Below are 22,410 nucleotides of genomic sequence, written 5' to 3'. Positions count from 1 at the left end.
TGTGAAACAGGAGCCCGGGTTTTAAAGGGGTTTTCCAGCCTCATGTATGAGGGGGAAATGAGGAGGGAGGGGGGCTCCTAACAGAGGCTGCAGAAACATCAAAGCCTACTGTAGGTGTTCTGCTAAACAAAATAATATTTTCACAGCATACCTTTCTCTGAAATGTTCTTTATAAACACCAGGGGAGAAAAGCCTATTTATCAATTATTAAGTTATTCAAAAGTAATTCACACACTGGGATTGGTGGTTTACATTTTTATCTTTCTTTATATTACCACAGTAGGTGAATGGTGAGAATCCATCTACATTTATCTGGCATTGCACTATACCCAGATATATTAAATTCTTAAAGTGGACCTGAACTCTAGCAGAGGACCGAAGGAAAACAGTGAGAAATGCCCCCTGTATGTATTTAGAAAGTTTAGCCTGTCTAATTCCCCCCCTCATCTGTGTCTAATCACAAGTTGTAATTTGATCTCTCCCCTGTGTCACCTGACTGCCAAGTCAGATAAGGCAGATATGCAAATTTGAAAGCACAGGCTGTAAACAATATGTCTGCTTCAATGAAAGCAGGAAGTAGAAACAATGTAGTTCTATTGTAGGATTTGTATTAGCTTTGTAACAAAGAAATGTTTTTCTTTAAAAGGTTATTATGTTGCGTATCTTTTAGAGCAGCGAGAAAGCTCTGAGTTCAGGTCCGCTTTAAGCAAGTGCTCATTACAGAAATCTTTTAAAGGACAAATGTTTGCTAGATTTGTTCAGTGATTATACGAAATCTACATTCAGTAACAAGATAAAATTCAGTGACAGAGGTAAAACAGTGATTTTAACACATTCAGAAAGTGTATTCAAATGTTTAAAGTGGTTCAGAAGCAATATTGGATCACAAATGCAGAGCATATAATATAGGATAGGATAATAAATGACAATCTGAGGGAACCTACAGTGAAAAAAACTCCATGCCTACATTCTCAGCACTGTGAGAAACTGGAGCAGCTGTAATAAATCAAAGAAGAAATGACAGCAGAGCTCCTGCATAGCCTAAAGCTATGCAACCATAACCCGGCCAATAAAGATCCCCTCAAGTAAAAATTTAGAGCGTGTATGTGGCACCCGCAGCCCCAGTGTGTTCTTCTGCTCACCCCACCTGATGGAACCCGATGCGTTGTGCGCCACACGTCAACCGTCCTGCCCGCGATCCCTGCAGGCAACACTCCTAATGCATGCATGTGCAGGGGGCTTTAGATTTTAAGCTCATAAGGGCAAGGCCATCTTACTAGTTTTTTCCAGTACTGCTTCGTATACTGTTTCCACATTGCTATTCCAACTCGATGTACATTTTACAGAGTGAGCTGCTTAATTGTGTCACCATTTGTACGTTCATCATTCTATGTGCAAGTTACATATAGTCTTTTGTAGAGTCATTGAAGATGTTGGCGCTATAGAAGTCATGAAATAATCTCAGTTGAGTCAGTGGAGCCATCTATCCCTTTAAAGGACAAATAGAGCTAATTGGAGAGGACTTCCTTACGTTCTTAGTAACAGTACTGATTTGCCTATCATTCTCTCAGGCATCTCTCTGGATCAATCATTTTGTTATACAGCTTTTACTCACACCAACCTCCAATTCAGTCATATGCTCTGTTTATATTGCTCAGTGACACTTCAGGGTCACGTAAAATGGACAAATAAAATTAACAAACAAAAATCGTCTATTTTTTTCTAACTTTTGGCAAAAATAAAAAACGGCTTTTCACATCCTTTCAGTTACTTGCAGAAATAGTGAGCGCATGAATTACTGGTCTTTCTTGTCAGGTTCTTCCTTGATATTCTGTGGAAAGAGAAATAAAGAGCTATAACAATAGTAGAAGGAGACTGCCTCATTGCACTGGGATTGTTGTTTGGCTATCCGCAGTAATAATAATAATTCTAACATTTGTACAGCGCATTTCTACTGTCAGAATCAAAGCGCTTGAGAGCTGCACCCACTGATGGCACGCTCAGTAGACAGTATTATGGAGTCTTGCCCAATGACTCCTTACTGAATAATGCTTGCTTGCTTACTGAATAAGTGGAGCCAGGATTTGGTGCCCTTAACCAGTATCCAGCCATAGCAGTAAAAGGGGTAAAATTAAAAGCAATATTTGGGTTATAGCTGATACAGTAAGGAATACAGCAAGTTCTAAGGACCAAGTTAATGTTAGGTTAAATTCACAGTGAAGCGTTGATGTGCAGCTTAAAGAGAACCTTAACCGGTGGGGGAAAAAATTCACTTACCTGTGCCCGCGCCGGTCCTTCGGTGCCCTCCGGTCTCCCTCCGCGGCTAAGTTTCGTTTTCGGCCGACTGCCAGTCGTCTTCGGGCAAAGCGTCCTCTTCTTACGCATTCCCAGTCGTAAAGAGCCGTAAAGCGCGTACGCGTTTTGCGTCATGCGGACGCGCTTTACGGCTCTTTACGACGGGGAATGCGGAAGAAGAGGACGCTTTGCCCGAGGACGACTGGCAGTCGCCCGAAAACGAAACTTAGCCGCGGAGGGAGACCGGAGGGCACCGAAGGACCGGCGCGGGCACAGGACGGCTGTAGGAGGCTTGGGAAAGCCCCCAGGTAAGTGAATTTTTTCCCCCCACCAGTTAAGGTTCCCTTTAAAGTGTACCAGAGATCAACAGTTAAAAGTATTTTATACCCACCCAGGGCTTTCTCCAGCCCCATAAGCACGGATGTGCCTCCCACCGTCCTCCTGGGTGCCTCAGTTCAGCCGCAATCAGCCCCGGTATTCCTGCTCAGTCACGTCAGTCGGCTCTTCTGTGCATGCGCAGCCCCCTCCACGTATGCACAGAAGAGCCGACTGACACAACTGAGCAGGGATTGCATGCAAGGCTGGGACAGCATTCAATAAATTATATTTATGTTAAAGTAGAGCAACAAAAGTTAATTTGCTTTCTATTATACCCACAACTCAGTGGGGAACAATGGGAGAATATGATACCCTAAGACTTCGGTCTCATCAATAAGAACAGGGTACAACATGGAAGAGTTTTTCTGGAAGTCTACAATCCATTCTACAACTTATTGTCCTTGCACCAGCTGCAGATTCTCCCAATTTCACTGCCATAGGCATGCTCTCCATTGCAGTTGATGAGGCCAGTAATAGTTGGTTTTATCTGCATGGTGCAGAGAGTTACAATGCCAGCTTCAGCATGTCTAGAACATCTGGGCGGACACTGCTCTGTCTCATGACAGTTCATGTGTGCTAGGATGTCACCTTCTATTCTGGCAAGTAGAGGGTACTGCTGACATGGATGACATTATACCAAGACACAACATACATTGTGTCTGGAGCAGCTTGGTGTAAGGAAAATCTAGGTCAGAAGACCTGATTCGTCTTACGAGAGCCTGACTTTGAGGAAATGCAACTGGCCAGTCAACATTAAAATCTCACATCAAAATATCCTGAAAACCACATACTATACAGACCTGTAACTGCTCATGCTCTTTCAGGAGGCGATCATACTCTCTTGTAAGACCTTCAGTCTGCTTATTCTGTGCAACAACTTCAGCTTGTGATTTGGAAAGTGCTGAAATAAGAGAACAAACAGTGTTACAAAAGCTCCCAGATGCACACAGCTAATGGTACCCACACTTTATTTTTCAGTTCAATTCCTGGTGTATTTTATCACCGGATCTGCTAGAAATCTATGCCCCAAAATGTTAGATCAATCATAAATTCAATCAATTCGTAACAAAATGCATCAAATCTGTCAATTGGATTGGACAGAAAATCCAAGGGTGGGGCAAGAGCAGCAGTAGACCGATGGCCCATAGCGTTACAGTGCATCGAGCAGTGCACTGCTGTGGTTCAATTCATTTTCAATAGGTTCTCTGCTGGAATTTACTGAAAATCAATGTGCAGTGTGTGGTAGGAATCGATCCCTCTCTGATCAGATTCTGAGCAGCACAAGATCAATGACTTTGCCACATCGGGTCGCAATCCATGTGTGGCTAGCTTAAGGCTGGCCATACATGTATGAATTTTGCCATTCAATACCTGTCCATTTCAATCTGATCTAATCTGATGGTTGTTACTGCTCCAGCATATCCAATGGATTTAATTTTGATCGATGTAAAGTGTGGACATGTTGTAAAATCTATGTGCAATGGAAGCAAGGCATAAGCAGTGGGGGGATCCATGGCCCATAGCAGTGCACTGCATCATGAAAAGTATCAAGATTGGACATGCAATGTAATGCTGGGCATACACGGATGCAATTATGCACCGGATCGAACCGCTGGCTCGATCCCGGCACAGCCCCGCTCGTCCCCGCCGGCGCCCGGATCGATCCCCGCTCGTCCCCACGGGCGCTCTTTATCTTCCACTCGATTCCCTGCTATTGTCCGCCTGTGGGGATTGAGCGGGAGAATCTATCTGGCTGGTCATAGGACCTGTCGGATATTCTCAATCGAGCCATCAGCGGCTCGATTGATAAGGAGGAAACGACTAGTGTATGTCCAGCATAAGGAAGGAATAGATTATCTGATGGAATTCCAATTGTTAAGGGATCAACTGACTTATTATGATTATCAATTCATAAGTGACCAGTGTATGGTAAGCTTAAAGAGTACCAATATTGTAAATTTGAAGAACCCTTAATGTAAACATCTGTAAAAGTACTCAAAAGGATCGGAGGGTGCGGGGATAACTCCCCCGCTCGCCTGTAAATCAAAACTGCAAAACGTCTGCTCTACAAAACTGCAGTAGCCTTTTTTTCTAAAGTGTTGTCAAAGCTCTGTGGTCACCCCCACCTGTGTTACGTTGGTCCGTCCCGAGTTTGGCAAAGAGCTGCCTAATAGGTGGCTGCCAAGCTGCGGATGGGACACAGCAACGCAGGTGGGCTGACCACAGAGCTTCTGAAATACTTTGGGGAGCCGAATGGGCGCAGATTTTTTTTACATATATTAATTTACAGGTGAGCAGGTGAGTTATTGACCCGGACATCCCCCAATCCTTTCAGTACTTTCACAGAGGTTTTCATTAAGGACTCTTTCACACTGCCATTTTTACAGCTTTGGTCCTCCAAGTAAAATTGGCCACTGTTCTCTCTCCAGCAATCAAGGTACTTAAAGGGAAGGTCCGAGCAGTTTAAAAATAAAAAATCCACTTACCTGGGGCTTCCTCCAGCCCCCTGCATCTGTCCTGTGCCCTCGCTGCAGCTTCGGTGGCTCCCGGGCCCCTCCGGTGGGGATGCCGACCTTACCAGGACGGCTTCCAGGTCAGCTTCTCCTGCACTCCAGCATGTGGCTCACTGGTCGCGCTGAGGTCATCCGGACTGTACTGTGCAGGCGCAGAACTACTGCGCCTGCGCAGTACAGTTCGGATGATGTCAGTGCGACTGAGAGCCGCTTGCGCAGGTGCAGTGGACATCCTGCGCCAGAGGGGACCCTGGGCCACCGGCCTTGAGCGGAGCTGCGGCGAGGGCACATGATGGCTGGCAGGGGCTGGAGGAAGCCCCAGGTAGGTGGATTTTTTATTTTTTATTTTAAATGAGCTCGGATGTGTCTTTTAATGTACTTAATGTAGAAACAGCACAATGATAAAGACAGTTCAAGCTATAAAGGCAGGAGTTTTTCCACAGGTCATTGATGTTTTACAATTAAAAATGGGAACATCTGCTCAGTTGGCTTACGTATTGCATTTAGAACCCTTGGGTAGGGCATCTTATCTAATCATCCACGTGTCACACAAAGTTTAGGCTGTCCCTTCCAAACAGTTACATTACCTCTCATAGACCTGCGCTCCCCTTCAAACAGTGTCATGGGTGTGTTTATTTATAAATCTAGTGCCAATTTGAACCTAGTGTACTAGTTATAATAACTACTTCTAGAAAGATACAGCACTTGGGGAGCATTGAAAATGTAAACCACTCCTCCTATGACCACAGAAAAAAAAAATGACAGACCATGATGTACTTTATTAAATATCTTGTACTTTTACAGTACCATCATATTTAAAAGGACTTGGTAAAAGGGACATTCTGTAAAGTGGATCCAAGATTAAATGTTACTAATTCCCTCCTCAAATATACTAGGTATTGAATTTTTCCTCCTAAAATGTTTTTTTCTCCCTGTACCGTTCCTATTACCCTCTAAAGTAATTACCCTCACCCCCTTATCTATCTACCACTGTGGCTCTCATGGTTCGAAGTGCTCCTGGGAGCACCTATCCCAGAATCATTTTGTGTTTGCATTTTTGTAGGCTGAGCTTGGCGTTTTTAGGTTGCGATTAATTTTGCAGGTGATGGTAGACTGAATATGATACAGGAACACACTTATCAGACATTTTCAACAGTGGGTGAGGTTTAGTTAGGTATTACTGTTGTACTTTCTGCACATTACATCAAAAATAAAATCTACCTCCATCCCACACAAGAGTTGGCTCTCTACCTCTGAGGTGAAAAAGATGCCAAATATCCTACATCTGCACTGCTGGAAGCTCCTATCTCAGAAAAAGTAAAAATAAATTTGGCCAGCTTTCAGTTTTATTGCCCCTTGAAGTTCAGTATTACATTTTATTAGTTATATTATACAACCATCTGAATTATAATCCCACTGACTGATGTCACATGGTTGTAGAGAACAAGTTGTGTTGTGCACATGAAGTCCATGGTATTTCTGTGCTAGGTTATCTTCATAGAATCATTTTACCTAGAAGAAAACTCTCAGGCTCTCCATACAGTATCTGTAATATGAGCCAAATGTATCCTTTATGTTGTTTTACAAGAGCAGGCACACTACCTTTGTTTCAAGTATAAACGCTATTATCTCTCATCAAAAGGACACGCTATGTAGCCATCAACAAAACAACACTGCACATTGTTCCAATGTTTTGGATATGTGCTAATACATCAGCAAAGGTCTTTCTTCAGAGACAATTATGACTGACTTCTTAGCTTACCAAATTAGATTTATGAGACATGCTTACTATTCTTATTTATTCATATTATGCGCTCATAATTTTCAAAGGTAATACGATCTGAAAAGGAAGGACATTTCTTCCTACTCATTGTAATAATTATTGGTTTTCAGTATGCTTGACTACTACAGGAAAACTTTTTGTTTACTATAGCCTGAGTTTACTATAGCCTCAGGTTTATTATATCAGAGGGCCCTCCCTCAACTACAGTATTAGCTCTCTATTGGTCCTGTGCTCATAATAATCACTTCTATAGATACTTTGAATAGTGGTAATCATTAACAAACTGTTTCCCATCCCTTCCTTGCACCTCTGACTCTGTAGTTGCCATTGGCAGGTTTTGGTGCACCGTATCAATTGCTATGTATAGAGTGCTTGGGGGGCCCCATTGTAAAACTTGCATCGGGGCCCACAGCTCCTTAGCTACGCCACTGGTCTTTTAGATAAGAGGATGGCAGAAGTCACTTGCTTTAGCACTACACCAACTGATATTAGGCTAAAGGTGGCCACACACCATACAATTTTTTTAAATATCTGTTCAATTTAAGAATTACAATCAATTTTTCTGACTGATTGTAACATTTCAAAAATATGACCAATTTTTCCCCCAATTATGATAGACTTATTGTAAACGGACAAAATTGCTAGGGTGTGTACATTAATAAATTGACAATCTAACACATACCATACAATCTTTAGAAAGATTGAAGAAAAATATCTGGCATTCCGGATTGATAAAAATCGAAGAAAATGGGAAATCCGATCAAATTTTTCAGTCGAATGAAAAAAAAGCTTTCAATTTTTCGGGAGATCCGATCGTTTTTATCGAATTGCCGTAAAAATCGGATCATTTTATTGTATTGTGTGTGGCCACCTTAAAGCCTGGGACCCACTAGCAGCCTTTTCTAACTGCTAGTGATTTGTAAAGCTCTTGCTTAATACTATAGGGGATTTTTAAAAATTACAGCCCTCAAGCAGCATTACTCACGTAGCATTACATTAACAAGAGATTTTCAAATCACAAGCACTTAGAAAGGCTGCTAGTGGGTCCCAGGCCTCATTCTGAATCAATTACTAATGACTAGTTGCCAAGTAAACTAATCACTAGTTGCCAAGTAGTCCTACTGCTTTTACATCCATGCCTAAAAACCTGAAACGTAGGGCCTCTACACACTTGCAGCTCAGGCAGCATGAAACAATTGTTTCAGGCAGCTTTTCCAAGTGTGCAGGTGTTCCCTGAGGCCCGACAACACTTCAATAGCGATGGGGAATGCTGGAAAACCATACCAAATCCTTACTGTACTATACTGCTCCCATTTGTCCTCTACCCTCCCCTCTCCATGGAGCAGAACAGTGCTTGGCAGATAGCCAAAGATAATGTTTTATGGTAAGAGGCCATCTGAAGCAATTAAACATTGATCACATCCCGACACATGGAAGGAAGAGAAGGTTTTGAGAGCGAGGAGAGAGGGGGTCAGGCAGGTAGCTGTGCAATATAAAGTGAGGGACAGCACAGGGGAGATTTGGATATTTGGATATTATAGGCAGGACTGTTTGTTTTTAAGTTGATCGCACTAATTGCTTTGTTGTGGTAGCCTTCTCTTCTAATCAACAGTGCACTGTGGCAGCAGAGAGATACAACATATGCTCTGCACTGCACACAGCTACAATGCCTGTTAGGTGCAGCATGTACACTAATATGCTAAAAACTAAAACCCACCTACCTATGTGAGTGCACGCAGTGTCACTGTGCCTGTCTGGTACCTGTCTGTGTGTGACAGGTGCACATTATAATACCCATCACTGCATATACCTACCTGTTCACTTCAGAGCACCCACCTATCTGCGTGAGCGCACGAAACGTGATATTTAATATCACCAGTCATTGTACCTGTTCATGGTACGCGTGTGTCACAGGTGCACATTTGTAATACCCATCACTGCATATACCTACCTGTTGTGTTCAGTGCACCCACCTACCTACGTGAGTGCACGCAGTGTGATATACCACTCCGTGCATACCTGTTAACTGCACCTGTGTGACTGCACATTGTATTACTCAAGTCAGTGCATACCTTTCGCTTCACCCCCCCCCCCCCCCCGATATGGACAAAAACGGACAAAACAGGTAGAGGTAGAGGCAGACCCAGAGGAAGGCCACCCGGCAGGTCTGTGCGAGGTCGTGATTATGTGATTTTGTGCGGCCCTGGACCAAAGTACAGTGCTCAGAAGAAGGCACGTCCCATCAACTCCCAAGATTGTCAGGAAGTTCGCGGTTTGCAAACCAAAAATCAGAGGTTCGGGCCATTTCTAGTGTGCACACATATTGATGTATACCATGTTCAATAAAGTACATAAGTTTTAGACCTCAATTTTTCCAAAAATACAAAAAATCTTTATTAGTGGCCATCAATGTGACACACGATCAACACAAAAATTAAATTAAAATCCAAGCGTTAAATACACACAATGAACCATTGCTGTTTACCATGGTCAAAGTCTAATAAGCTCAACCAACTTAGCATGCAGGCTAGCTGCAGCTGTATATAGGCAGCCATTATTATTGTATCTATGGGATGCATGTAAGTGTGGGTATGAGAGTGGATTGGAACCCCTTGGATGGATGAGGGGAAGTCTGTGAAGTCCAATATTGTGTGTTTTCAACGCTTGGATTTTAATTTTTGTGTTGATCATGTGTCACATTGATGGCCACTAATAAAGAATGTTTGTATTTTTGGAAAAATTGAGGTCTAAAATTATCTTCTGTTGTGTCCAAATGTTTCGATTTTCAATAGATGTCATACTGAAATCTATTGGAAATCTGTTCCTAGTAAAAAATGTTCCTAAACACATCAGATAGATCAGAGATGTATCTGCTGCTAATCTAACGAGTGTATGGCCAGCATAACAGTGATAGTATTTGGGCAAAAGCTCTGCTTAAGGTGGCCATACACTGTTCGATTTGCCATCAGATTCAACCAACAGATAGATCCCGCTCTGATCGAATCTGATCAGAGAGGGATCGTATGGCCACCTTTACTGCAAACAGATTGTGAATCGATTTCAGCCTGAAACCGATCACAATCTGAGGAGCTGCCGCTGTTGCCCCCCCCCCCCGCATACATTACCTGTTCCGGCCGCCGCGAGTCCCCTGGTCCTCGCTGTCTTCTTCTCCGCTATGGGCTCCAGACCGTTCCTGCAGCTACTGAACTTCCTGTCCAGGGGAAGTTTAAACAGTAGAGGGCGCTCTACTGTTTAAACTTCCTGCCGGGACAGGAAGTTCTGTGTAGCTGCAGCCGGTCCGGAATCCAGCGCGGAAAGAAGACAGTGGTGACAGTGGGGATACGCGCCGGCCGGAACACGTAATGTATACCTGCTGTATTGCGTCGGTCGTCGGGCATTCGAACGCCGCTATCGACGCACTCCCGACCTGCCGGCGATCGAGAAAAATCTTTCACACGGACGGTTAGACGGGAACTATCGATTTCGGACGGAAATCTATCGTTCTGTCAGCGGTGTGTGCGGCGATTTCACAGCTGATTCGATCACTGTGATCGAATCGGCCGTATATCGGTGGGAAAATCGTTAGGTGTATGGGCCCCTTTAGACAAGCTATCCTATCTACTGAAGATTTCTAGAAGATGCCCACTATTTCTGGGACTGAGGGAGAGGCTGATAACAATGTCACCAAGTGATGACAATGTCACCAGGTGATCGATAGGAAAAGGCAGGAAGGGACACAATGTGACACAGAAAAAAGCTAAGCCCTGACAGCAGGACACAGAGCTAGGTCCTACATCACACTCATGCACAACATCCCCACCATGACTGCTGGACTTCTGTCTTCTGCATAGTCATATGTGCCACTTATGTACCTGTACCTGTACTCCCTTCCTCTTCATGTATAGATTACAAGTTAACGATGAAATAAGCATACCACACACCATGCAATTAAAGGATGCGATTTTTCGATAATTTTGATTGGTTGTCCTGTTCTATGTATTCTATCGATAAATCCGATCGAATTTCCTGTTTTTGTTTTTTTTTCCAATTTTTGGAGATTGGACATGTTGGAAATTTCAGTCCAACTTTATCAAGAATTGTATGGTGTATGATGGATTGTCAATTACTTGATGTACAGTTCCAATCATGTTTTCTGAGCTTTCAATTATTTTATTCACGATTGCAGAACATTGAACATAGGTGTGAGGTACATTGGTCAGATTTTTGAATTGTTACAATCAGTCAGAAAAATGGATTGCTATTCTTGACTTGAACAGATATTAAAAAAAAAAAATGTATGGTGTGTGGCCACCTTAATAACTCTTGGGCACATCTTGACATTTTTAACCAGGCAATCTTTCCTATGAAAAGCTTTATTAATTATTTGTAATAAAATACTATTCCTTAGCAAATATAGAATTTTGTTCTATACCGAAATATAAAAAAAATTCATCAAAGTCATAAAATAAATTTAAACAGTTATGATATAAGTGACATATCCATTTTTAAAGCGGACCAGTCCTCTCTGCTCTAAAAGATACACAACAGCATGATAACCTTTAGGGCTGGTTCACACGGACGGCAGGCGGCGTTGGGGTGGCCAGGAAGTCGCGTCGTCCTGTGACGTCCCGTTCGGTGGCGGCGGTACAGAGATCGTCGCGATCAGCGTTTCTCGTCCCCGCAGGGGGACATATAGCCGCGCCGGCTAGCCGTCCCTGGACGTTGCATGCGGCTTCTAGGGACGGCCGAAACGATGCGTTAAATCGGGATCAGAACGCCGCGTTTATGCAATCGACGGTAACCGCACAATGCTAAACGCTCCTATTCACTTGAATGGGAGAGTTTAGCCGATGGGTCCCGAACGCTTGACGGTAGACGCCGCCAAGCGTCCGTGTGAACCGGCCCTAAAACAAAAAAACATTTTTCTTACAGCTGATACAAATCCTGCAATAAGGCTGCTTTCACAGTGGGACGTTACAGGCGCACGTTAGTGCAGCCTGTAACGCATCCCCACCGCACAGAAATGAAAAATCAATGGGCTGTTCACAGTGCCCACGTTGCGTTACATTGTAATGCAGCACATCAAGGTAAAGTGCTGCGTGTTTGCACATGCTCAGTAGTATTGGAGGAGGAGGTCTCCCCTCCTCCTCCTCGGCCAGCCACATGGCTAATTAATATTCACTGCACGGTGTGACGTGCAGTTTTACTTCCTGGAGCGGCCGCCCTGTGCGGCGATTGGCTGGCGGGACCACGTGATGCCGCATGCGTTCAAGAGTATGCAACAGGGCATCACGGACGCCAGAGTGAGCTGCACAACGCGGCTCAGTCTGACGTCCACATCCAACACCACCAGGCGTTACGTTAGGGATACGTTATGCGACCATAACTTCCCCTAAAACGCAACGTCCTGGTGGGAAAGTAGCCCAAATCTGCACTGTTTCTACTTTCTGATTCATGGAAAAAGACATGTTGTTAACATACTGTGCTTTCAAATTAGCTTATCTGTCATCTCTGCCATGGCAGTCATGTGACAGGGGAGAGATCAAATTACAACTTGTGATTAGACACAAATGAGGGGGAATTAAAAAGGCTAAACTCTCTAAATACATACAGGGTGCATTTCACTATGTTTTCCTTCTGTGATGTGCAAGAGTTCAGGTCCACTTGAAGAATATTCACCGGATAAGATATAAAACCTTGCACCACTCCATATGGATTCTACACCTGATAGCTTTGTAATGCTTGGTGCAGTACAAAGGTATAATAACCTTAAAGAGGAGCCCCAGTGAAAATAATGTAATAATTTTTACAATAAATATGTATAAATGATTTAGTCTTTAGTGTTTACCCATTGTAAAATCTTTTAAATCCCTGATTTAAATTCTTACATTTATTACATGGTGACATTTTTACTGTTGGCAGGTGATGTATCTGCTGTTTGCTGTTTTGGCAGTTGGAAACCGCTGTAAAAAGATATTTCCCACAATGCAATGAGATTCACAGACAGGAAACTGCCAGGAGTACCACGGTCCGCAGAGTTTCTTGTGAGAGGGGTTTCACCACAATATCAGTCATACAGCGCCCCCTGATGGTCTGTTTGTGAAAAGCAATAGATTTCTCATGTAAAAGGGGGTATCAGCTACTGATTGGGATAAAGTTCAATTAATCCACTTAACGACCGCCTAACGCCGATAGGTGGTGGCTGATCGTAAGTGGAATTACATGGAAACCGTTCCATGTCAGTTCACGGAGGGTGTCTCCGTGAAAAGTCTGCGAGCCGCCGATCGCGGCTCGCAGGCTAAATGTAAACACGCGGGGAAGAAATCCCCGCTGTTTACATCATACGTCGCTGCTGCGCAGCAGCGCCGTAAAGGAGAACGGCAATCCCCGGCCTCTGATTGGTTGGGGATCGCCGGCATCCTATAGGCTGAAGCCTATCCTAGGCGGCGCAGGACGGATATCCATCCTGCGCAGCCCATATCGTGAGGGAGAGGGAGGGAAGGGCAGAGAGGGCGGAAATCGCTGTGGAGGGGGGCTTTGAGGAGCCCCCCCTTAAATCACAGGCAGCCGGCGACGATCAGACCCCCCCCCCCAGCAGGACATCCCCCTAGTGGGGAAAAAAAAGGGGGGGGGAAGTCTGATCGCCATGCTGCAAACCTGATCTGTGCTGTGGGCTGGAGAGCCCACGCTGCACAGATCAGGCAAAAGGAGCCTGGTCGTTAAGTGGTTTTAAATGTGTACTATAGCTGAACTCCTCCCTGTGCACAATGCAATAAAGAATGGACATGATTTGTCACTCAACGGGTGCACATCAATCACCATTTTTTTTTAAAGAAGCATTTTCATTAGATTTGATGTTTTTACAAAACAACCTGTAGCATGTAGTATTTCTCCTCCAGAAGCGCTCCACCATAGACAACAATGCTGTCACCACCACCAGGAACACCCTAAAGGATCCTCACTCACCAAATAAGGTGGGCCAGCAATGACATTGGCCTTATCTCGCCTCTGGGGTATTTGATAGGCTCCCCACACCCTGTGGCAGTCAGATGCTATCCAGATATCACCTCTCCTTTCTTCCTGAATGTGACCTCAATGCAAACAAATGCTATCATTGCGCAGGCATCTTAGCTTAAAAGGGTATTTATTAAAAAAGGTTCCACTCACATGTTACAGGTAGTTGGTAAGCCTGTGGAGTGTTAGGAACGGGCTCCACCCCGTGCGGCCTCCCGGGCTGGCCGCCGTGTGCTGGTATCCCAGGGCTTGCTCGCTCCACCACGCCACCGCGTCCCACTACACTGTCCGTGTTACTTCCGCATGTGGCTCCTCCCTATCGATTTCGTCATGAAGATGACTCATTCAGGGGATGGAGCCACCATGCGGAGATTGCTGTAATAAGGCGTCTTGCTACGCCCCTCTGTGACGTCGCACCCCCGCCTCCCAATAGGCTCCGTCCGCTTCCCGGCCAGTGCGCATGCCGTCATTACGCTACACGCCTCCCTCTACTTGAAACTCACTTCCTTGCGTGTCAGTGTGCGTTCCGGAGCCCGGGAGGCTTTTATACACATAAAAAACTTTATTTAAAACTTTATTACAAATTCATATTAAAAAACCTTCTATAAGGATCAGTGTTGGATTCACTCCCCCTAACATGTTTGCTAATTTTAAACATCATCTTACATCACATTATACCAACTAAATTACGTGACCCCATGTTACTTCTCTACAATTCACCATATTTTCATTCAAATTATTTGTGGAGCATCCTCCGCTCCACAAGCTTTTACATTAGAAGCAGCGTATTCAACATAACATCATATTTCATTTATATCACCAGACTCAATCCTCTACTTTATAAACACATTCTTTCTAATTTGTCTATCCCCACATTATTTCCAAATTATCTCCATAATCTCTATTTCCACATTCTTTCCATGTACATATTTTACATCTTCATAAGGACGAGGTTATAATCAGTACATTCATTTACATATTTTACATATTCATATTGTCTCCCTCTAGTGGCCTAACCCCATACTGCCATAATATTATTTTATTTCACACATGCAAAATTCCTTCCCTCTCTTAGCTGTCATCAATAAAACAGTTGAGATCTATTTCCACATTAAATCCCTTTGGTTGCATGGTTTCCATCAAGAAGATCCACTCAGTCTCCTTTCTTGAAATCAATCTAATCTTGTTTCCCCCTCGCCATGGTATGTTTATCTTCTCAATTGCACAAAAATTCAGCCCACTTGGGTCTCGGTCATGTTCTTTTCTAAAGTGCTCGGATACACTATGCCCCCTCACCCCCTTTCTTATGTTCCTTACATGTTCAGCTATTCGCTCTGTTAATTCCCTTTTGGTCCGACCTATATATTGCTTCCCACACCCACACCAAAGCAAATATACTACCCCTTTGCTATGACATGTGATGTTTTGTTCTACCTTGAAGGATCTCCCATTCTGAAATGATACGAAGCAATCTGTTCTCACTCCCTTGGCCCCTCTACACGAGAAGCACCCCCCACATGGGAAAAATCCTTTCCTCTGCCAAGGCATCAACTGAGGGGCTTTTGGTGGATTTACACAACTAGGAGCCAATATGTTTTTTAAATTATTGGCTTTCCTATATATCATTTTAGGTTTCTCAGGCAGCAGTTTTTTCAAAGTCACATCTTCCAACAAAATACCCCAATGTCTCGAGATAATTCTCTCCAAATTCTTATGTTTAGTACTAAAATCTGTGATAAATGCAGTTTGATATTTTTGTTGTGAACCTCCTTGATCCCTTTTACCCTGTAATAGATCTCTTCTTTCCCTTTTTCCCACTTCAATCATGGTTTTTTGCAAACACTCCACAGGCTTACCAACTACCTGTAACATGTGAGTGGAACCTTTTTTAATAAATACCCTTTTAAGCTAAGATGCCTGCGCAATGATAGCATTTGTTTGCATTGAGGTCACATTCAGGAAGAAAGGAGAGGTGATATCTGGATAGCATCTGACTGCCACAGGGTGTGGGGAGCCTATCAAATACCCCAGAGGCGAGATAAGGCCAATGTCATTGCTGGCCCACCTTATTTGGTGAGTGAGGATCCTTTAGGGTGTTCCTGGTGGTGGTGACAGCATTGTTGTCTATGGTGGAGCGCTTCTGGAGGAGAAATACTATTGATAAGAAAGGACTAACTCAAGCCTTGTTTCAGAAGCGTACCCGTAGGACTGTCTATAACATAGGAACCCTTTTAGTTATGTACTGTATATATAAATCACATTGATTATTTAAATACATCCTTGAACCATATTGGTAATTGCGGGTATATTCATCTGAGCGCTGTGTAACGCTGTGTTTGACATTTCCTCATATTGAGTATTTATACAGCAAGCTTGATGATGGATGTATTTGAGTACAGGAGAACTAGGCATATTAATGTTGATGATGCTTTGGGTAATGAATGTAGGCCTCATGAAAACACCTTAGAGGATAACTTTAGAAAGTTACAGAATACTATGTACAAGGAGCAAACAACATGGTGGGACATTGCAATATTGAACAAATATGTGGGCAAAGGGTATGTTCCAAAAAAATTTCGGTGGGACATATTACCAGATGATGGAGAGGAAAATGAAATAAATGATCAGGAATGGGAGGAACAGCTCACTCAGTGTGGGTTGCTTATGGTAAGGATTAGTATAAAAAGAAAGACGGCAAGGTTGGAAAGACTATCTAAAGAAATAGAAGACATAAAAACAAAACTTGACCCCCATAAAGAAAGAGATGAATATAAAAAATTGTCCCAAAAATTATGTGACTCACTGACACAGTCAGAAAAAACTATAATAGAAGATAGGAAATTTAGATATGAAAAAGATTTGGAAGCGTTTAAAAATAAGACAGCGTACAGATGCCAGACTAATAAGAAAAAAGAAGTAGTAATACAAGTATCTGATACCTCTGAGGATGGGGAACAGGTAAAGCCTGTACCAAAATATCACCCCCCGAGAACACCGAATAGGTATTATAACCCCAGGACCCCTAAAAAGAACCCACGAACTCCTCCAAATAGATATTGGGGACCACCAAAGACCCCCCCACAACACTATTACAGAGGGGGAGGGGCACCGTATCAATCACAACCTAGGGGAGGCCACTATAATAGATACCAGGTTCCTGTCTATAACAGATATGACCCTCTGAGGAATGAACAACAGTATAGGCCTTTTTTAGAAGAGGGTTGGAGGGGAAGGTCCCCTCCAGGATGGAGAACCCCGGGTGGCGAGGAGTCTGGGGAACGGAAAGTGGTGGAGTTTCACACACCACCAAAAGAGAGAAAAAGAGAGGCAGAAGGGGATCCAGGGGAGGGAGGAGAATTCAAAAGAAGAAGGTATTAGGAGGAGAAGGAATATACAATTTGAGTGGAGTAGAATTGGAGGACCGAGAGATCCGTCTGTTGGATAAGGGCCTCAAATATGCCCCAAGGAGTGGACTGAATAAATTTAAAACTTACATTGATTTGCAAAAGTTCACACGAAAACTCAACATCAAAAAATATTTTGCACAAAGAGAAGGCCCCAACAACAGAGCCAATAAAGTGGACCCATACCGCCACTCAGGATTGAGGAATCCATCAACATTTAACCCCCAGACAGGGAGTAAGTCCATTGAGGTTTTTAAAAAAATGGTGGAGAATGAAATTAGGAAAATCCCTGAGAATGGACATAGTGATGAGAGGAAAATAGCTAAGGAGATGTTGGACAAAAAAGAACTAGTAGTTCGCCCAGCTGATAAAGGAGGGGGAGTAGTGGTTTTGAGTAAAGAACAGTATACAAAGGAGCTCGATAGGCTGATTTGTGATCCAGAAACATATGTAAAACTGAGGGGGGATCCCACAAACATGTATATGAAGGAGCTGAGAGGGCTGCTGAAACAGGGATTGGATGAGGGCATCCTGAATGATCAGGAGTTTTCATATTTGATCCCATCTGCACCCAGGGTACCGATAGTGTACCAGGTCCCAAAAGTACACAAGGACAAAATCAACCCACCGGGAAGGCCCATCATCAGTGGGTTGGGATCTATCACCCACAAGTTAGGCAAGTTTCTAAATGGGTACCTTCAGCCATTAGTGGATAGATTGCCCTATGTCATTAAAGATACAAAACACATGTTGAACCAAATTGAGGAGATGGGGGTTGGACAGGACACAGTACTGGTGACTGCCGATGTCTCATCATTATACACAAACATTCCTCACCATCTGGCCCTTGAAGCGGTTGAACACTATCTCACACTGGATGATGAAATGCAGCAGAAACAAAGAATTTTTCTTTTGGAATTATTAAATTTTGCACTTAAAAGGAACTATTTTTGGCACCAAGGAGATTATTTTTTGCAAAAGCGAGGTTGTGCCATGGGGGCGGGGTATGCTCCATGTTTGGCCAACCTCTTTATGTCTAGATGGGAGGAGGGTATTTTGGAAGTAGAAGCACAGAGTGGGATACCACTGAGTCACTGGTCTAGATATATAGACGACCTGTTCTGGTTATGGAATGGGTCGGTAGAGCACTTGCAAGAGTTTATTTCACAATTGAATAATAATGATTGGAATATTGAACTCAATGTGGAGTTCAGTAGAAGCACCATTAATTTTTTGGATTTAAACATAAGGAAGGAAGGCACTAGATTGTTGACGAAAAGTCACTTTAAAGACACAGATAGAAATGGTTTCATCCCAGTGGATAGTAATCACCACCCTAGGTGGATAGGGGGGATACCGAGGGGCCAGATGGTGAGGATGAGGAGGAATTGCACTCACACATGGGAATATGTGGAGCAATCTCAGGTTCTGATAGATAGATTTGTTGAGAAAGGTTATGATGAGGAGAGTTTGCAAAAAACCATGATTGAAGTGGGAAAAAGGGAAAGAAGAGATCTATTACAGGGTAAAAGGGATCAAGGAGGTTCACAACAAAAATATCAAACTGCATTTATCACAGATTTTAGTACTAAACATAAGAATTTGGAGAGAATTATCTCGAGACATTGGGGTATTTTGTTGGAAGATGTGACTTTGAAAAAACTGCTGCCTGAGAAACCTAAAATGATATATAGGAAAGCCAATAATTTAAAAAACATATTGGCTCCTAGTTGTGTAAATCCACCAAAAGCCCCTCAGTTGATGCCTTGGCAGAGGAAAGGATTTTTCCCATGTGGGGGGTGCTTCTCGTGTAGAGGGGCCAAGGGAGTGAGAACAGATTGCTTCGTATCATTTCAGAATGGGAGATCCTTCAAGGTAGAACAAAACATCACATGTCATAGCAAAGGGGTAGTATATTTGCTTTGGTGTGGGTGTGGGAAGCAATATATAGGTCGGACCAAAAGGGAATTAACAGAGCGAATAGCTGAACATGTAAGGAACATAAGAAAGGGGGTGAGGGGGCATAGTGTATCCGAGCACTTTAGAAAAGAACATGACCGAGACCCAAGTGGGCTGAATTTTTGTGCAATTGAGAAGATAAACATACCATGGCGAGGGGGAAACAAGATTAGATTGATTTCAAGAAAGGAGACTGAGTGGATCTTCTTGATGGAAACCATGCAACCAAAGGGATTTAATGTGGAAATAGATCTCAACTGTTTTATTGATGACAGCTAAGAGAGGGAAGGAATTTTGCATGTGTGAAATAAAATAATATTATGGCAGTATGGGGTTAGGCCACTAGAGGGAGACAATATGAATATGTAAAATATGTAAATGAATGTACTGATTATAACCTCGTCCTTATGAAGATGTAAAATATGTATATGGAAAGAATGTGGAAATAGAGATTATGGAGATAATTTGGAAATAATGTGGGGATAGACAAATTAGAAAGAATGTGTTTATAAAGTAGAGGATTGAGTCTGGTGATATAAATGAAATATGATGTTATGTTGAATACGCTGCTTCTAATGTAAAAGCTTGTGGAGCGGAGGATGCTCCACAAATAATTTGAATGAAAATATGGTGAATTGTAGAGAAGTAACATGGGGTCACGTAATTTAGTTGGTATAATATGATGTAAGATGATGTTTAAAATTAGCAAACATGTTAGGGGGAGTGAATCCAACACTGATCCTTATAGAAGGTTTTTTAATATGAATTTGTAATAAAGTTTTAAATAAAGTTTTTTATGTGTATAAAAGCCTCCCGGGCTCCGGAACGCACACTGACACGCAAGGAAGTGAGTTTCAAGTAGAGGGAGGCGTGTAGCGTAATGACGGCATGCGCACTGGCCGGGAAGCGGACGGAGCCTATTGGGAGGCGGGGGTGCGACGTCACAGAGGGGCGTAGCAAGACGCCTTATTACAGCAATCTCCGCATGGTGGCTCCATCCCCTGAATGAGTCATCTTCATGACGAAATCGATAGGGAGGAGCCACATGCGGAAGTAACACGGACAGTGTAGTGGGACGCGGTGGCGTGGTGGAGCGAGCAAGCCCTGGGATACCAGCACACGGCGGCCAGCCCGGGAGGCCGCACGGGGTGGAGCCCGTTCCTAACACTCCACAGGCTTACCAACTACCTGTAACATGTGAGTGGAACCTTTTTTAATAAATACCCTTTTAAGCTAAGATGCCTGCGCAATGATAGCATTTGTTTGCATTGAGGTCACATTCAGGAAGAAAGGAGAGGTGATATCTGGATAGCATCTGACTGCCACAGGGTGTGGGGAGCCTATCAAATACCCCAGAGGCGAGATAAGGCCAATGTCATTGCTGGCCCACCTTATTTGGTGAGTGAGGATCCTTTAGGGTGTTCCTGGTGGTGGTGACAGCATTGTTGTCTATGGTGGAGCGCTTCTGGAGGAGAAATACTATTGATAAGAAAGGACTAACTCAAGCCTTGTTTCAGAAGCGTACCCGTAGGACTGTCTATAACATAGGAACCCTTTTAGTTATGTACTGTATATATAAATCACATTGATTATTTAAATACATCCTTGAACCATATTGGTAATTGCGGGTATATTCATCTGAGCGCTGTGTAACGCTGTGTTTAACCTGTAGCATGTGCCAGGCTTGTCTTACTAGGTTAGTAGCAAAATCAAAGCATGTTCAGTTATATGCTAAAGGCTTTTTTCGTAGCTAGCCAGCTCCAAGAAAAATACGACACATTTAAACCGGTAAATAATTAACATCAGCCAACAGCTAAATGTGTTTTCTTGCTTCTCTAAACTACGCTAAATATTTTAAATTACTAATATGGATTACTTATAAAGATTCTGTAAGACGAACTGACAGGTATAATATTGTAGCAGTACACAAGCTCCAACTTTCTTTTCACTTTACCGATCAGCTGCAAATTAAAAGCATTGACAAATAAAGTGAACAGCATTGATTACTTTTTTAAAATGGCAATTGTCAAGGGATAAGGCTGCAAGTGCCCAATCCATTTTTTAAGCAGATGTGTTGGAGCAAAAAACAAAAATTAGAAAATATAAGGATCTAATCTGGGCAACACTGACAAGGGCCAAATTGAACTGGCTACAAAACCGGGTCAAATCCTTTCCAAAACAAAAGGTCTTGTGGGGTGTTTCTGGTATGTTGGGTAGTGCATAGTCCAACTAATAAAAACATAGTCTAAATAAAGATCAACCAGTGAACCAGCAACAGAGTGATGCGCACCTAAAACTTAGTGATAGACATGGGATGCAATGGCTAGCCTGAAGTCCAAACAGAATCAACAGATTACCTGGGAATCCCAACACTAAATTGTACCCTGAAGACCTTTTACTACTGAGTCTCCATAATGTTTGAAAATATCTTAAATGAGGAACCATACAATTTACCTGCCCCTGCCTTTGGGAGAAAAACAGCACTTGGATTTAGCCAGACCTGTCCAACCAGCTAACACCGTGACATCTCCCAATAACTCAAAGCTGGCAAAACAATGAAAAAATTCAATTACTAATGAGTTTGTTAAAAATCTACAAAAAAGGTTCTAAAACTAAAAACTGCGCTGAGAGACTAATTATGTTCTAGATAGTGTACTGGCTAAGGGCACTGCCTTTGACATGGGAGACCAGGTTTCGAATCCTGGCAAGGGTCAGTACCCAGGGCTGTGGAGTCGGTCCAAAAATCCACCAACTCCGACTCCTCAGTTTAGGATTCCACCGACTCCGACTCCACGACTCCGACTCCTCTAATTTGCATATTACAATTTTGTTGATTAAAAGTATGTAACATGAAATTCGTCTCTTAACTGCAAACGCTTAGGAATTTTACAAGACAACTGAAGTGAGAAGGATATGTAGACTACTATATTTATTCCCTTTAGACTAAAACTAGTCCTTGGTAAGAGTACTTGTAAAAGGTACAAACCGGAACAAAGAACATCTATCAGGCCCTAGGCAATGTAAGTGTGGGTACATGTAAGAATGATGTGCAGGTACTCTGCAG

The 22,410-nt window shown here is 43.0% G+C and overlaps 1 protein-coding gene across 1 annotated transcript in view; it reads right to left on the bottom strand.

The window, feature by feature from the left end:
* Positions 1-240: 240 nt before the first annotated feature.
* The window catches only part of BCAP29 (B cell receptor associated protein 29), a 99,898-nt gene continuing 77,728 nt past the window's right edge, over positions 241-22,410 (bottom strand). Inside the window, exons 7-8 of the mRNA XM_068276285.1 lie at positions 3,474-3,574; positions 241-1,831 (exon numbers count right to left, since the gene is read on the bottom strand). Of these exons, the coding sequence (XP_068132386.1) occupies positions 1,796-1,831; positions 3,474-3,574 (137 nt within the window). The 3' untranslated portion in view covers positions 241-1,795. The remainder of the gene's footprint in view (positions 1,832-3,473; positions 3,575-22,410) is intronic.

Source organism: Hyperolius riggenbachi, chromosome 3 (genome assembly GCF_040937935.1).
Source record: "Hyperolius riggenbachi isolate aHypRig1 chromosome 3, aHypRig1.pri, whole genome shotgun sequence".
NCBI lineage: Eukaryota > Metazoa > Chordata > Amphibia > Anura > Hyperoliidae > Hyperolius > Hyperolius riggenbachi.
Note: the sequence above shows the minus strand (reverse complement) of the source record. Positions and strands in the feature narration are given on the sequence as shown.